Source organism: Vidua chalybeata, chromosome 8 (assembly GCF_026979565.1).
Source record: "Vidua chalybeata isolate OUT-0048 chromosome 8, bVidCha1 merged haplotype, whole genome shotgun sequence".
Taxonomy (NCBI): domain Eukaryota; kingdom Metazoa; phylum Chordata; class Aves; order Passeriformes; family Viduidae; genus Vidua; species Vidua chalybeata.
The window spans coordinates 20,430,346-20,447,880 of record NC_071537.1 but is presented as its reverse complement, the minus strand read 5'-3'; the positions used below and the strand labels follow the sequence as shown (position 1 = coordinate 20,447,880).

The 17,535-nt window shown below is 40.7% G+C and overlaps 1 protein-coding gene across 2 annotated transcripts; it reads left to right on the top strand.

Moving 5' to 3' along the window:
* Positions 1–15,972, top strand: MYOZ1 (myozenin 1). Of its 2 annotated transcripts, XM_053949539.1 has the most exons (6): positions 1–105; positions 2,213–2,314; positions 3,226–3,407; positions 11,800–12,034; positions 14,430–14,589; positions 15,428–15,972. In XM_053949539.1, exons 2-6 carry the CDS (start codon positions 2,239–2,241, stop codon positions 15,657–15,659), a joined length of 885 nt encoding a protein of 294 aa, XP_053805514.1. In that variant the 5' UTR covers positions 1–105; positions 2,213–2,238; the 3' UTR covers positions 15,660–15,972. The 2 variants fall into 2 exon arrangements, with proteins under 2 accessions (XP_053805514.1, XP_053805515.1); XM_053949540.1 differs by lacking the exon at positions 2,213–2,314.
* The last annotated feature ends 1,563 nt before the right edge of the window (positions 15,973–17,535 follow it).

Genomic DNA, 17,535 nt, shown 5'->3' with positions numbered 1-17,535 from the left:
AAGCCTCCCCAAGCAGCAACCAGAGACAGGCTGGGAGGAAGAAGCCACTGCTGAGCTCTGGGGCAGGTGTGTGAGCTGGTCTGAGCCTGGCACTGCAAGCCTGAGGTGAGTCGACTGGGCAGCAAAATAGTGCAGGTGCTGGAGAAGTAAAGACTGGTTTGGCTTGCAGCACCAATATCTGCTGCAAAGATCGATGCCCAAAAAGACAGAAGAATTGAAGAAGGGGACAGAGCTGAGGGAGAAAAGCCCTGGCTTTATGTATGACATAGTGAGAAGGATGGGGTTTGAGGCTCCCGCAGCTTCTGGGAGAGCTGAGAGAGCAGTAGTACCGTGTAACTCTGAACCCTGTCCATAGAGACTGCTGCCCCTTCCCTTATACTAGACCAACTGCATGCAGTGGGTTTTTCAAGCTTCAACTAATCCTGCTGGATTAGTAAAGAAGGACAGCAGAATGGGATAGACTTGTCCTCACTGCTGCTTGGGAATTAGTGTCAGGAAAACAGCTTTCCACCGTGGCTGTCCCTTTCTGCCTTGCCCCAGGAAGTCCATGCATGCGGCATACAGATGATTTCTCTCTGTTTTGTGAGTTTTAGGACCCATCAGATGGGCCATAACCTCTCACCTCTGCTGTTTCCTGGCAGCATTGCCCCTTTCCTGTCAAGCAGGGCCTGCTTCTTTTATACAGCCAAGCAGATGTCTGGCTGCTTAAAGAGAATGTGCAGCGTGTGCGTCATGGCTGCACCTGCTCGCACTTGCTTTGGGAATACCCCAGGATGGGCTCGTTTATGATGTGAACTACACAGGCAGCATCTCAGTAAAAGGAAAAACTTGCAAATCTGAAAGAAAAACTAATCCAAGGGAGTATCTGCCAATGTGATTGGCACTGTTTTGCTGTGGCTGGGCTTCTTTTAACAGTTATCACAACTCCATCACATAAAATTATGTTGCAAAAGAAGTAACGGTGGAATGATTCTTCAGAATATCAAGGAGATAAAAATGTCTTCATCAGAAGAGTAGTATACAAACTTCCAGTTACAGCTGTTTGCTTGCTAGTTTTAAAATATAACTCATAGTTCAAAGTTTTTCAATTCTGAAACCTTAAGCAAGTAAAGTACAATGAATCACAAGGACAGAGGCAGTTAGTTATTGCTGCAGCTGAAGGTAATGGGCCTTTGCCCGTTTTTCTTTGTATTGTATCACATTATATTAGGTAGGGATCTGTCTCCTATATGCTGTTGTTTGGACATGGACAGTGCTGAAGTGAAGGCAAGACACTTGCTCTACTTACATTATGTGTAATTACCCCTAAGAAGGACTCTCAAAAGCTGCCTGGAATGGAATTGCTGAGATTGCTCCTGATTTTTCCTGGTTTTGTAGTTCAGATCTCTCATCCTATTTGGGGACAGACATGGGGAACACTGTACCAGAAAAAAATCTTCCTCTTTTCCTCTTTCCCCCTTCAAATGGTATGGGATAAGTTCAATACATAAGATACAGATGCAAGTGACTTCAAACAAATTGGGTGAACAACTTTAACAGGTTTTCCCGTGCCTTCGTCCTCCAGCCCTTCTGTAACAAAACAGTAGCAGACAGAACTACTTGGAATTTTGTTTTGTTTCTTTTTTTTTTTTCCCCTTCCAAACTTACAGTCTGGTGACTTTTTGAATACCTATTCTAATTCTAAAAGGACTATCTAAATATTCAAATCAGAACTGCACATGATGCAAAGTGCTCCAAATAACTCATGGATAGACCCGAAATCTTTATCCAAAAATATATATTACCATCAGTGATAACTGCATGTTGTTATAACATTGCATCATAGAGCAAATTTTCCAAGTGACATCCTGTTACTGCAGCACAAGATGACAACAGAGTACCCTTACAGTACATGTGGATTCTGGGAGACTGCCTTGTTGCAATTAAATTGCCTCTTTTGGATGTCAGTGCTATAGGGCACCTTGGCAATGCTTCTGCTGGGATCTGCTACCATATTTTGTCAGAATGCTGAGTCTCCAGAGAACCCCAGAATGGCCTGCTGATGATATCCTGTATGGGATGATACCTTCCACTAGCTCCATCACGGGGAAGGGATAGAAAAGAACCTGTTTGTGAAAGGAAGGCTGTGTATCTTTTACCTGTAGATGACAACTAAAAGAGAGGCAAGAAATACATTTCCAGTGTTTCATTCTCCATTTCCTTGTGTGTTTAGAGCAAAGCAGAGAACTCTTTGTGGGAATGCCCCTTGCAGGGACTCCTGCTCCTGTTAAAAGGAAAAAGTCCACTAAACTCATTGGGAAGCTGACACATGAAGGTAAGATATGCAAAACTGCACATGTAAGAATTGTTTGGATTTCAACCTGAATTTCAGCCTTTAAAATTTCACACCTTGCCTAACTGAATTCCCAAAGCAAGACATTCAGTGAACATACCAGGAGGCAGAGCCACAAATTTTACTGAAGCCCAGCCTTTAACCATGTCACATTTTCTATCTTACAGCTGAAAAGCATTGCACACGCTCAGGCCAAAATTCGACCTAGACTGCACTCTGAAAACTTGTATTCTCCTGCAGCATTAATTTGGATGCACACCAGTGTAAATGGACAGAAAACATGATCTTTTACAGGTGTCAATATTGCAGTGCCTACATATATTTTATGTCGTTCTCTCTCTTACAACCTTTGTCTCATACTTGTTTTCTCTCTGTGTGAGTTTCTTTGATTCCAGCACTCGTTAGCTGAAAAAGACAAAATCTCTTAGAGAAGTTAACAGAGCAGGAAGAATATAACGTGGAACATTTTTCTTTCTACAGAATATGTGCGTATTGGGTAGGGTAACTTTTAAATAAGTGTGATGTCCTTATCTTTTCTTTACATTTGACAGCATGAGGAAGGTTTTAGGGGTTTGGAAAAGTAGACATTTGAGGCAGTACCAAGAAATCTAGCTGCACTGACTGAGATGCTTCAGGTGTGGCAGACACCCATCTAGCTCCACCCCAATGCAACTTCTCTCAGCAGATTTGCCTTGATTGCAGTTCAGAGTAAATACCAAAGATCTATATCCAAAGTGTCATCAATGTAAAAACTTGGTGGATAGATAATGCCCTAAAATCTTAATTTAGAAGATAATTTGGGTGCTTGAAGTCACTACTGATGCTAGGAAGCAACAGACGAAAGACAAAGACCAGAGTACTTCCTAAAGTGTCCCACTGTATATGTTTTGTAGCTATGCCACAAGAGGTGTCCAAGCTGAACCTGGGGAAGAAGATCAGCATCCCCAGAGATGTGATGCTAGAAGAGCTTTCTCTCCTCACTAACAAAGGATCCAAGATGTTCAAATTACGTCAGCTAAGAGTGGAGAAGTTCATTTATGAGAATAACCCTGATGCCTTCACCGACAATTCTGTGGTAAGTTGAAAATTAAGACTAAAATGCTACTCCATACACTCAGGGAAAACAGGAATGGAGTGTGCCCAAGCTCTATTCTGTTTTAATGTGTGTGGGCAGGGGGTAGGGAGGGTCTTCTAGCAAAGCAGTGAAAGAAGAAAACAAAATTACATAAATACCCAAGTTTTATTTCCTTTTGGCAGCAGCATTAGTCTCCTCTGGCAAATAGTTGGTATCACACATACAGAAGCATGACAAAATTCAGTACTGAGTGATGAAGGAAGGCTGCATGTTTGGCTCAGAACTCAGGGCAGGGCTAATTGGTTTTGTACCCATTCCATTTCTTCTTTGCATGATGGCAATGATCCATCCAGGACTGACTTCAGCTCCAGTAGACACAGTGCTATTTTTAGTCCAGGATACTTTTATGCTTTCTGCTGGACAGAGTCCTCTGCTAATATCTGCAAGTTCCACAAGTGAAACCTCTAACCTGACTCTGAAATATTTTGAGTTAATTTGCTAGGAGCCAAGTTTGTTTTCACCTAAAACATTTTTGTTTCAGATATGGTATATAAATACAGACATTTGTTTTATTTTCCCTTTCCCCTGCATTAGTACTGTTATTTAAACTTCTTTCTACAGCTAGTTGCAGGTGTAAAGTCTTTTGGAGACACCTAAACTTTTACAAATGAAACTCTCTATTCACATGATTATCAGAATTCAGTAAAAGAAATAGAAAATGTCTAAGGTTCATATGCATTTTGAACATCTTCTGATGTTCTTCAAAGTTGGTTTGGTGACATTTTATCCCTTTATGGCATCTATTTTCCAGTCCAAGGAAACTCAAGGAAAACAATAAAAGTTAAGCTGAAGAAAATGTTTTGCCAAACAAAAACACACTATCTTTTAGCACTCTGATGTTTTCAAAAGCATCAATAAGAAAATATCTGTGGTTCACTTCTAGAAATGACAACTTAAAAATCAGAATGTGGAAAGATGCCTAACAAAAAAAAAAAAACGTTAAAATTAAACAGTAAGATTACAGATGAGGATGACAGACCAGAGATATAACAAGCATATCCTGTGATGTTAAACTTTGGTCTGTTTCTTCATCTCTTTGTGCTTTAGGTAGTTCATTTCTTCAGTCAATTATCTCCTAGAAAGAATGTGAGAATGAATGGTATATTAAACTTTGTACTCCACAGATGAACAGCCTAGAGAAATGCTTGCTATTTTTATAAATACTCAGCAATCTCAGAGTTCCTAAAACATATAAGGGCCAAGTTTATATGTGAAAATCTGCTGCAATGAGAAGTGAGAAAAAAATAAATAGATGGAATAAAAAGGCTAAAGTCCAAAGTGTCAGAAATTTGAGGGTGTCACTAAAGAATGTCCAATAAGGACAATCCAAAACAAAAAAGTTGTGACAAAATGACTCAAGACTGGACATGCACAGTCACTCCATGACTAACATTACAAATGCTGATGACAATTGCTTTTCTTTTGTTAGCAGTTTTTCCTACTTTGTTTATTCATCTGCGCCGGACTTTCACTCCATACCCCTTCTGTAGTGGATCTCTCTCTTTTGTAAGAATACATCTGCCCCCAAGATCTTTTAACATGACTGTTAAGATCCTGTGCTATGGGGAAATGTAGTTGGGGGTTAGAAAATACTCTAAAAAGCTAGGATTTTCTTTATTGCTTTGCTGTAAAAGAACCATGGCATGGTCTCCGAACAGCAGCTGGCATTCTGCTTAAAATCCTCCATGATTCACTTACAGGTCTTCTCTCCACATCCATGGAGAGACAACAGACAACAAAACTCCATTGGTCAGTGCAGGAAGACTTCAGCCCTCACCTGGGGTCAGTTTAGTAAGATCAAAGCATAATTGTTACTGTTTTCTGGCTGCTCCACGAGCTCGCTGGTTGCATCCACTGCCTTTGCGGGTAACTATTCTCATCACGGCAGGCAGCACCAGTGAGCAGCTTTGCTGCAGTCAGACCATTAAGAAAGGCTGAGCAATCACAGCAACTGAGCCGTTGTCTTGGAGAGCTGGGTGCTCTTGAGCAGGTAAAGGCAACAGATCTGTAGTCTGTTATCTTCAAAACCATCAGGACAGTGCCTGACCTTAGCACCAAATAACTCTCATCAAAAAGCCCTTTTGATTGCAGTATATGGTTAGCTTTCTTTTCCTTTCCTTTCTTGCCCCTCTATCTCCTCAAAGGCAGATGCAGAAAAGAAAGCTTAAATAAAAGATAACTGTGTGGGGAAGATAATGGCAGAGCAAGAAGTCCTACTGCTACACCCAGTTACTTCCCTCTCCCAATTAACTTCCATGTCCTTTGCACCCCATCCCAAAGAAGTTCTTGTGTCTGTGAGGCTGTGGGACAGAGAAGGAATTTGAAGCTGGTGGTGGGTTTTCTTCTTTTATATCATAGATTGCTTAACCGTCTTGTCCTAAAATATTCTCAGGACACACTTAAGAAAGCAGGGCAAGGCAGGTCTGGGATGGAGTACGGATTGTTTCTTTCCCACAAAAGAAGTTTACCAGCAAGATAATGTAATAAAAAACACACAGAGAGAAAGGTTATTAAAAATAAATCCAAACCATATAAGGGGTTCCAGAATAGCCTGTGCTGTAGCCATAAACCTTCCACACAAGGGAGAAGATCTCAGCAGTCATGTGTCATTGACCCACCCTTCTGCTTCTCTCCTCCTCCTTTTCCTCCGGCCAAAAATCCACACTGGACAATCAGATCCTCCTTACTTGTAGCAGAAAAAAATGTATATATTGTGTGTGCATGAATGTCAGACAGCTCCATGCAAAAGTGAAAACCTATCACTCTCTGTCACTGCTGCAGCTCTACCCATTCAGTTAAAGGCAAACGGCAGCTAAAGGCCCAGTCAAAAGGACTGACCATTCCCAACATGAGTAAAATGAAATGCACTACTACTGTAGAGCTGTTTCAATACTGTGACTCTCTTTGCTTGCAAATATACAGTACAAGGGGAAAGTTTTAGGGAGGGGTGAGTTTGACACCAATATCCTGCCAAACAGGGAGAATTTGGGCAACATCCTCTTTGTTTGGTCCTGCACTGGAAAAGCTGGGCTCTTCTGAACCCTGTCTAGTAAACCAGATATAGGATTTCTTCTCCTTACCCCAGGCAGTGCCACCCACAGGAACTGTGATTATCTCCATATCTCAGAGAATATTTTCAACTTCATTGTGGAGCTGCAAGATATAATTTATTACTGACTAAAGACCATGATGAAATCCTATCTTGCTGTGTGCTCTATTACTGTATAATCTGGCCAACTAGAGAATGAGGGAAATCACTTCATTTATTTTTTAACAGTGAAACTGAAGCATAGGGTAGGTTAATGAGTCATCCAAAATCACAGATAGGGTCTCTGTCTTGTCTTTGAATCTCCTAAATCCCACTTCACTGTTCAGCAGCTAATAGATCAACAGTTCACAGACCTTGCCTTCATAATGCTAAATTTGTTTGGCTTCAAACACATTAAGATCATGTGAAACAGTATTTCTTAGCCCTGCAGCCTCACTCATTATTGCCCTAACTCCTTTTGACATCCCACCTCTGCTTTTGAACCTCAGTGTAAGAGCTTGCTGTCATGAAGTGGAAACTGTCTCACACCTGGCTGCCAGGCATTAAGAAAAAATTGAAAACAAAGCCATAGCTATGTGTCTTGGATGTTGCCATTACTCTTTCTTCCAGTAAGAATCCTTAAATATGGTCCTTCTGCTAGTCAAAACCTGTAGCTTGATTCGGGTTACATGTAGGAGACCTCCTTTCCCCCCCCCCACCCCCCTTTTTATGTTTTATTATCAGATCTTAAAACAATTAGGAAAGTAAAATACCCAATATCTAAAGATACAATTATGAGCAGTAGTACCTCAAAAACCACACTGACCCACAACCAAAATCCCCACCTTGGTGCTTTCTTACACTCACCCACAAGTTAAAATAAATGCAGCTTCCAGTCATGGCAAAGCTTGTATGAAAACAAACTAAAATGTGTTGGCAATTTCTGCTGGACTTCAGGTCAAGAGGTCTCTTTTAAGCTGATACTAACTGTGAAACAAAATCTAAGAAGTCTAAAGAATTGGATTACTGCTCTTCTGGATAATGGCAGGAGTCAGTCAGTACTTTTTTCAGTGCTGGACAAGAACTCAGAGCAGGCAGAAGCAGCAGGAAGAAAATGGAAGTGATTATGTTACAAACCAAAAGTGATGTTTCACAGCAGACAGCAGTACACCACCAACCTCAGAGATCATACACAGCCAGGCATGATACAGTGTCTGAAGGAAAACAATGATGGAGAAATGTTATCATGCAGCTGCTTGGTTTATTACAGGGGCATGCAGTGATGACTCTGTATGCCCCTTAATGTACTTAGATGAATGTCAATCAAGATCAGTGGAGTTAAGGTTAAAGGGGAAATGTTAGGAGAATAATTTTTTCTAGGAGTTCCTTTCTGTGTGGAATGTTAAACCTCTTGAGCAAACATTACAGGATAATTGCAGGCTAAGATACAAGTCTCAGGTTATGACCTAAGTGGAGCGAGCTGGGTAAGACTGTAACTCCTCTAACAAAATGAGCCTTGCTGCACTGGAGTTGCATTGATGCAGAACACCTAGAGGTCCCACTATACCCAAAGCTGTGTAAGAGTGGACATGGAGTCCACTTACTCAATTCTTACTCAAGAAGCGACTGGAGTGGAAAAAGCAGAGTAACAGCAAAAAAGAGCCTTTTATTTTCCACAGCAATTTGTTTGAAGCACTGGGAGAAAACTCTGGACCAAAATTCTGAACAAAATTTCTTTCATCCATGAAGAAAAGGTGGCAAAGATGATACAAAATATACAAACAAGATATATCTAATTTTGGGTAGCATTAGATAAAAATTCATGTTATTTAGATGGGTAAATTCAAGCACAGAGGCAAAAAATATTTTGCCTAAGATTACACAGCAAGTCAGAAATGGACCTAGAAATAGAAAGCAGCAGCTCAACCTGCTGTGCTTCTTGGGGCAGCAAGTTTAAAAAAAAATAGCAAAGATACTTCAACAGCTTATTTTCACCCTTTTTTAAAAAATGAGTCATAGGTTTAAGGCTATGCAATTCCAAAAGAAGGACTGAGGCCCACGCTTTGATAAAAACAGCAGGCAGTCTATGAGACTCTCCAAGTGTCTGAATTTTAAATCTCCCATCCCACCATTAAGGAGCATTTGAGTGGCTGCCACAGAGACGACGCAGTCCAGTAACTTCAGAAGTGTTAGTAACTACATAGGCATCAAACATTTGGGGAGCTCTTTATCAGTGAGGTGGAAATAGAAACACATTTGGTGGCCTCAATCATTTTCTTTAGGGCACAGCAAGGAGCTGAAGCACACAGTGTCTCTCCTGGGGAGTGCCTGCAGTGACGTCAGGGCCTTGAGATACTTAAGAGATCTCAACTCCATTAGTTGGATCATCTTTCATTATCTAGTTTTTATTAGGCATATGCTCTAGAGAATTCAGAATTTGTCCATCTAAGCACTCAGCCTGCAAGAGCAGGCACTTGCTAGCACTAAGGACTTCAAAGACATGAGCCCAATTTGTTTAGCCAACCCAGGAGACCCAGCATGTGAACTTGCAACAAGTGTTCTCTTATTAGAGTGGATTTAGGGATGCTGGGGACTGATAATACCCACTACGTCCAACAATGCACAGAGGGGAGGAGCTGTGTGATCTGTCCTCAGACCCAACAGGAGAAGGTTGTCAGCCATCTCAGTTGACATTCCTGGACTTCTCTCCTGGAACTCCCACCAAGACAAGTCAATCAATATTAACTGAGAGGCTAGTTTTAAGATGTGAATATGCATATATGTAAAAGTTCCACATGATGTTAGCAGTGGCCCAAGACATTCATTCTCCTCAAGTGTGAGCTCCAAAACTCTAAAATTCCACTCTAAAACTCTGACCAGAGGTCTGCTCTAAGTACTGGAGACAAAGCTGTACCTATGCAGCTTCGACTATGTTGAGACTCCTGCTTGAGGCTGTCATTCCTGAGCTCCACTGTCTTGGAAAATCTTTCAAAAAGATTATTTTCCTTTTGCCTCATGTTAATTTGAGCTAAGGCAAACAATTGTGGTGACCAAAACTAAAGAAAATTAAATTTTTGTTCTAGCAGGTGAGTAGACTGGGTGTTGCATGGAAAACATGTCTTTCCTCTCTGAATGGAGTTGCCTACTTTTAGCAGATCAGATGTTTTCTCAGCAGGCCCATGAAGAATGATAAACTAGCTTAAGGCAAATCAAATTAATTTAATTTGCAGCTAAATAAGATTTAGGAGTGGCTTTCCTGATACAGACCTTCTGTTCCAGAGAAACTTCATTCCTACTTAGTGATAATACTGCAATTTAAAATAACACCAGATGACAATGATGCCCCTCCCTAGTCACATCAAATATTGCTGTGAGCAGAAACAAAACAGTCAATTTTACTGCAGCTCACGTTATGCTGATGTTTTGTGACTTTTTTTTCTCTTGCAGGAGAGGCATGTAAGTAACCACAGGAAAGGAGAAATAAGCATTTAATTCTCAGAAAGGGCAAACAGCATGGGTGAAACTTGAAGGAAAACAGACGCAAATTCTGTTTTGAAAGTAGCTAGCAAATCAGTAGAAGCATTACCTTTGCATATATATTAATTTTGAAAATAACCTCATTCTGACCCCTAACCATCAAAATACCCTTTTTCAGTTTGCCTTTTTACAGCTACATAGCTGCCATGCATAATCGAGCAGATTGCCCTGTTAGCTCCTGTGTACAGCTTAATGCTCACAATCCTCTCCCCTCTCAGTTCTTCCTGACATTCACGGGAATGTTATCTCCTGTGTTCCTAAAAAGGGAGTTCTCTGCAGCTAGGAGAAGGACAGACAGTCCCTAAAGGCCCTGGGGGCACTAGCTCTGCCACTTCAGCCTGCAGCTGGCTGTCTGCCTGGGTTGCAGCCTGGTGACCTGCTGTGAAAGCCTGGACACTGTTGTGGGAGACACAGGGAGCAGAGGGTTAGCTAATTCTGCCGAGAGCCTTGTGGGGTTTTCACTTCTCGACTATTTTTAGCTGACTGAACAGCTGGCCTTGGAAGCCTGTTTACAGCCTAGAAAGCTTCTTTTTGCTAAACTGTGCTAGGTGTAAGAGCCCTGAGAAAGCTTTAACCCTTTAAGAGCCATCTCTGAGGCTGCCTGAGATTAATTTATACAGGTAGAACCACAGCATGAGGAACCAGATTCAGTGTCATTCAAGTATAATTGTTGCATCTTTGTGCATCTAACAGCCAATCTCCTAGTGCAACAGGAAAGACTGTATGTGATATATAACCCAGGTTACTTGTATTATATAGCTGTGTGGGCTGTACTACACAAGAGATATCTTTTAAAGTCTGATAGGAGTCAAGTTTTGATTCCCCTTATGACCAATATGTGAAACATTTTTCTAAATATACTATATCAGTTTCTATTCCACACAAGCATTTATTAAAGTTTCGGTGTGCAAAGACAGGATATTGTGCCAAAATGTACACCATAAGGTCAAGAATTCCTGCATGGATTGCTTGCCTCTTTTACTACATACTGCAGAGATTGTGCCTTCTAGCCTGACCAAGGGAGAGTAAATGGTCTGCAAAATAAGACCAATTTAATTGTATTGATGAATACAACTTATTTTCTTTCTTACGCTGTCACTGGTTAGACTTGGTTTGCTAATTCACATACTGCTACAAACAAAACTCTTCCTTTTTGTCATTTCCCTCTTGTGGTCTTCAGGAAGTATTTTCTGTTTTCCCAGGGTGCTATCTCTTCAGTTTTTCTCAACATGTAAATTCTCCTCCCCAAGCAGACCTTCATATATATGGAAAACAGGCAAAAAGGCAGCTATCTCCCTGGCTTTTGTGTTGTCACAGATACCCTCCTGTTCTGGTGGCCTGTAACACTTAATTCCCACACTGTAATTGAGCTGGGGTTATGTTAACTTTGACATGAAAACACTTTCTTGCCCAGCTTGCTTTCCCACAGGTTAGCCAATGTTATCTCTGTTTGGACTTTTACCTGCTCTGGCAAAAGCTACATTTCCTTTCCCCTCCACCTCTATTTCATAGTCATTGTTGGGTTCAACAACACCCTGATCCCATAAAATGACTATGAGGCGAGTGTGCTTCCATTGCCACTTCTGCTGTTCCACAGAATAAAGGGAATAACTCACATGAAGTTCTGCCACTGGCTTTGTAACAGAGACACAGAACTGGTCAGATCACAGAGACTCAGGAGTTCACATTCTGGGACCCAGCCCTGCAAACATGAATACACCATGTCCTGTAACAGAGGTTCAACCACCACCTTTTCTCCTCCCCTAGGATCACTTTCAGAAGTTCATCCCAGCAGGAGGCAGTTATGGGGAAGATGCTCATGGCTATGCCCATGGGCGGATGGTAGGAGGAATGCCAGCCGGGCAGCACGGCTCCAGTACGCAGCAGCATCCCGGGGTCCCTCCCAGGCCTGGAAGCAGAGGAGGTGCTAGAGATGGTGAAGGGGAGCATGCAGGGAAATCATCTGGAAGTGGTGGAGAAGGAGGCAATGGTACTGACAAAGGCAAGTATCTCTCTGCAAGAATAAGAAACTAAAGCTATCAGACCACATGCCAAGCCTACTCTTAAGGACAAGCAAATTAATCTAACACCTTGATTCTTCCAAACAAAGTTCCAGTGTAAAGCCTAGAAAAGTTGAACTGCTTTTAGTTTGATGGTTTTGTTTGTATGCTTCTATGTTGCTCAACCACAAGCAGAAGGCAGAAATACCCACCTTGACTGGACCACAGAAATTACAAGAAACTTATCTGCTGAGCTCCTAAGGCTGGTAGAGCAGTAGGCCAGTACAGCCATGCCATGCCAGTGTGGCACGCCTTCCTTTCAAAGATTTCACGCTGACCACTACTGGAGAGAGTGGTATTAACTCTTTAGATCAGTAGTCTGATCTGAGTATCAGACTTGAATATCGGAGACCTGATTTCAAATCAAAGCTTCTACCTAAACAAAGAATACTTTTTGGATAATCTTCAGAAAGGAACAGCAATATTTCTAAAAGGTATGTGGTAACCACCACTGGGCCACTGAGGCAATATCTTTATGAGTAAAAGCAGTTTTAATTCAATTTAGTCTTTGCCTGACTTTATCCTCTGTTTAGTTTGGCCAGAAATAAAACCATGACTTTAACAGTCCCTATAGGTTTTTACAAAAAAAAAAAAAAAAAAAAAAAAAAAAAAAAATCAAATTTGCTTTGGAACCAGGAACAACTGCCTTGAGTAACCAAATGAATGACCTGTAAAATCCAAGTTTATTTCATTTACATTATGGAATAATGTGCATTTTATATCAAAATCAGCTTTTACATTTCCTGTGAAAAAGCAATCTGTATAGACTCTTGTAGTTTTCTTACAGGAGATTTTTCTTCATTGTTATTGTGTGTGTAGGGAGAAGGGGGATTAATATAATCCTATAACTTTCACTGCAGAGACAGATCCCCCCCCTGCTTTTATGTTTCAACTCTCGCAATCAATTTGCTGGTAAACTGCTTAGTTTAAATACTTCACAAAAAAGGGCGGAGTAGTTGTTTTTATTTTTTTTTATGAAAATGAGATTCTTGTAGATGTTTGCAATTCTCTGAAAGCAGGGAACCCCAGGACTTGGCATGGTTTAAAATAAACAAGACAAACAAAGGAGGTGTGATAAAGAAGAAAGATTCAGATAATAGTGTTCATTCTTTGCCACTTACTTCATAAGGGTTTGTTTTCTACACAAAATGTAGCACCATGAGAGCACCAGAATGTCTCTCTCCATTAATCTATTATTCTCATCTGCCCTAATCAAGCTAAGCAGATGTCATTGCTCAGGAGTTTTAAGATTTATGAAGGATGAAAATATTATAAGTGTGCTACATATCAATACAAAACTTATGCTCTTACTAGCAAGGTGGTATTATACAGAAGGGAAGGGAAGGGAAGGGAAGGGAAGGGAAGGGAAGGGAAGGGAAGGGAAGGGAAGGGAAGGGAAGGGAAGGGAAGGGAAGGGAAGGGAAGGGAAGGGAAGGGAAGGGAAGGGAAGGGAAGGGAAGGGAAGGGAAGGGAAGGGAAGGGAAGGGAAGGGAAGGGAAGGGAAGGGAAGGGAAGGGAAGGGAAGGGAAGGGAAGGGAAGGGAAGGGAAGGGAAGGGAAGGGAAGGGAAGGGAAGGGAAGGGAAGGGAAGGGAAGGGAAGGGAAGGGAAGGAAGGGAAGGGAAGGGAAGGGAAGGGAAGGGAAGGGAAATGCAGAATGAAATCCCTTGTCTAAACTCATTTGCTTAATGGAGCAGCTGGAAGCTAATCTAAAATTTCTAGCAATCAAGTATCTGACTTTACAACAAAGTGCAGCTCTAGTCACTGATAGGATTTGAACTTCAAGTGAGATACCACATAATATTTGCAAACTGATTTTAGTCATCCTGAGGTGATTGAGACAGACTTGTCTCTAACATCCCCGTTCAGAAGGAGAAAAAGACGAATGTCTGTTCATGTAATCACAAAGAAAATGCCATGTCATGTCTGCTATGATCTGACAGAAAATAAAGAAAAGTAAATGAAGAAATTATATAACATCTTTCCTTATATAAAGCTTCCCCCCTGTTAGTGGAAGAGATGATGAGGTGAGGACTTTGGTTCTTTCTGTATGAGCAACCAAAAAGAATGAAAAATTAGCTTCCAAATACATGCTTTAATGCAAGTTTCTGGATGAGTGGCTCTTAGACTATGGTACTATCTGCTTTTGTGGATAAGGACAGAAGTGCGGTATGATCGCCTTTTTAAAAGAGAAATCTAACCATAAAAGGTTGTATTGATATAGGAGTTACAGAATCTGGAAACAAAGCTGGTGCCTCAACTTCAGTAGCAGAATACAGAAGCACAATGCAGTTAAGAGTGCCATCTAACTAGACTGCTTTACCTTCTTCTGTTTACAGATGGGAAGTCAGGAGGCAAAAAAGTTACTATATTTAAAACTTATATTTCCCCTTGGGAACGCGCGATGGGTATCAGCCCTGAGGACAAAAGTCAGTTCTCCACGGACTTACTGTCATACAGCCCCAAAGCTGATTTCCCCCACTACAAGTCTTTTAACCGGTAAGTCTTCTTAGATGTTCAGTGCAGTTTGTTTAGAAAGAGAAAACACAATAATGCTGACCATAGCCCTCCTGTCTTGTGCACTGTAAATAAGTTTTAGCTGCACGTCATTCTGCTTAGCACAATCTCCAGTGGATGAAATGTTCGGAAGACTACAAAGACAAAATATGTAAAGAGCTAGGGATTTAAATTCAGATTATGCACAGAAAATCTATGCAGTTGGATAAGAGGACTTTAATCCTATTTGCCTTTCCTTCTCTCTCCATTTGACCAGGGGATGTAGTTTGCCACTGTTTTTTACTGCAACCCTTTGAAGTTCAAGAGGTCATGAAAAATATTTACAATCAGCAGCCATATACTGCACATATTACAGCACTTCATATACAAATCAGGATGTTTCTGCTGTTTCTGATAAGCACTGAAAGTTTCACAAATATTTCTAGAGCAGCAACAATTTTTTGTTAACCTCTCTAAACAATTTTGTCACCCACCTCCATAGCCTGAGGACATCAGCACCAAGAACAAACCCACATCCCACTCATTTCTGCAATAATGCAGCCTCTGCCTGCTACATGTACAGACAACTAACAGGTGTGAAAGGTGTATGGTTTGATGGAGATCGATGCAACAAGGGTGAAGGAAGTGCACAGCAGCGTGTGTGTGTTCACATAATTTTTAGTACATGGGCAATGGATACATCTATGTTCTCATGAAGGATTTGTTGGCCAACCACAAAAGTAGCACAATTTAAAATCTTGATAACTTTGACTATTTATTTTATAAATGCTGTTGTTTACCTATGCTCTGTTTGCTAACTCCATGTATTCTCCTGTGCCAGGACTGCCATGCCTTATGGGGGTTTTGAAAAAGCAGCCAAACGGATGACCTTCAAAGTGCCTCAGTTTGATATCTGCCCTTTGCTCCCAGAATCTCTGATGATATATAATCAAAATTTCAGCAAAAGACCCTCCTTCAACAGAACCCCAATTCCTTGGATGCCTTCAGGAGACTTCTCAGAGTATCAGACTGCAGTCAATGTGCCAGTGAGTGGTGAAACAGAAGAGTTGTAAATCCCCACTGCCAAGACGTTCCCTTTTTTCTCAGCCCTTTCTATATGCAAGTTGATAGTAAGGAGTGGAAAAGCACAACTCTAGTTCTGTTAGCTCTTTCTTTTGCCTGTAGCCAAGACAAGTCCCAAGCAGGTTCTAAACTTCTCTTCACTGTATTGTTAATCTAAATCAGACACAGTTTGAGGAAAAGCTGCTTTTTATTCACCAGCACATAAGAGGCCAAGACTAAGGAAGTGTTTTTCTGTTTAGCAATGCTACATGCTGCCTGTCTGTTTGATAAGAAACCTGTTTTGTCATGTGTTAACAAAAAATAAAACACCAAGATGAAAAACATCTTTTGTGTTTTCTCCTTAAAAAGTGCTGCTGAAAGAATTTGGGGATTAGCAATAACAAAAGATTCAATCTCACAACAAGACTGTTAGCCTGGGATGAAAGATCAGGGACTAACAGGGATGTTCATAAGATTTATATACATCCAGATGGCTTGGAAAAATACTGCCAAAGTGATGGGGAAGAATAATGACTTTGAGAGGAAATTAGAACAACATCAGAAATGAAATAGCAAGTCAGCCTGTCAGCAAAACAAACAGCTTAAAGTATTTCACTGAGACCTAAGATTCCCCAGTTCTCCAGAGTACAAACTAGGTGACAGCTTAATCAGTTTTTTAGTTCTTTTTTTTTTCTTCTATTTTTTACAGCGAACATAAAGTTAATAGGTTGGGAAGCAACAGAGGAACACCCAAGTAAGATGGCTTGCCCATAGTCACAGAGCAAGAAAACAAATGCTTTAATAACAACAGAGCTAATTTGACACCTACCACAGTGCATTACTTATTCAAATACACACCATCAAAGTCTATTCCATTTCTTGCAGCAGTTTCAGCAATGCCACACAAATAGGAAGAAAGGCAGGAGCTGTGGAAAACCACTAAAAATTCCGGCTTGGAGACTGGTTTGGAATTCTGTTCTGGTGCCTCAACATTTCCTCCTGTAAGCAGGGTTGAACAGCTTATTCATGGGGACAGCTTCCACTGAAGTACTTTTAATTTAGGAGTTTTTCCTTCTTGTCTAGAAATTCCTGCAGCCGTGTATTTGATTTTTATTCTGTCGGGATAGTTATGTGGTTGGCTTTATTACACACCTCTATAAAGTTACTGACAGGGCTACTGTGAGATCTTTTTAAAATTATGCTAATAATAAGCATTGCTAAATGTTCTTTAGCAATGGCTAAAGAACATTTATTATATATCCTATTATATTATTAAGAGGTATCCATAACTCAGTTCTGTGACCAAACTTAAAAATATTAAGGTGCTACTTTGAGCTGGAGAACATTTCAACAAAAATGAAAAAGCTCTGTTTCAGCTCTGTTTGGAGATAATTTTGCTGTTTTCCAGTATTTTAAATCAATCTAGCTTTTCAATTGCATTGTAATTAGGGAGGATGGATTTCTTTTTCAGTTCAAAAGTACTTTAATACAAGAATTCAGTCCACAATGACAAAGATAGAAATTCAGAAAGTCAGAGGAAATTTCAGAGAAAATAAGGTGATATTAAGCAAAATATTCACCCAATAAATAAGCCATTTATTGCCTCTCCTTTTCTGACACAGATTTTATCCTACTGCAATATAGAATTACATTATTTTTTTGAAAAAGTGAAGTATATTATGCTTTTGGGTAAGTATGTCAGGAATAGCAGAAACAAGATAGTTTGGTAGCCATGTGTCATGATCTATTTTCAGCAGCAGGTATTCCAGATCATGGGCCAGTTAAGGAATGTCAAGGTGCAGAGAGGACTGGCTGCTCTGAGGAGGGGTTGTCCCAAACAATCATAGCATAGGTCTCAGGTCCACCCAGGAGACAAGAGTGCAGGCC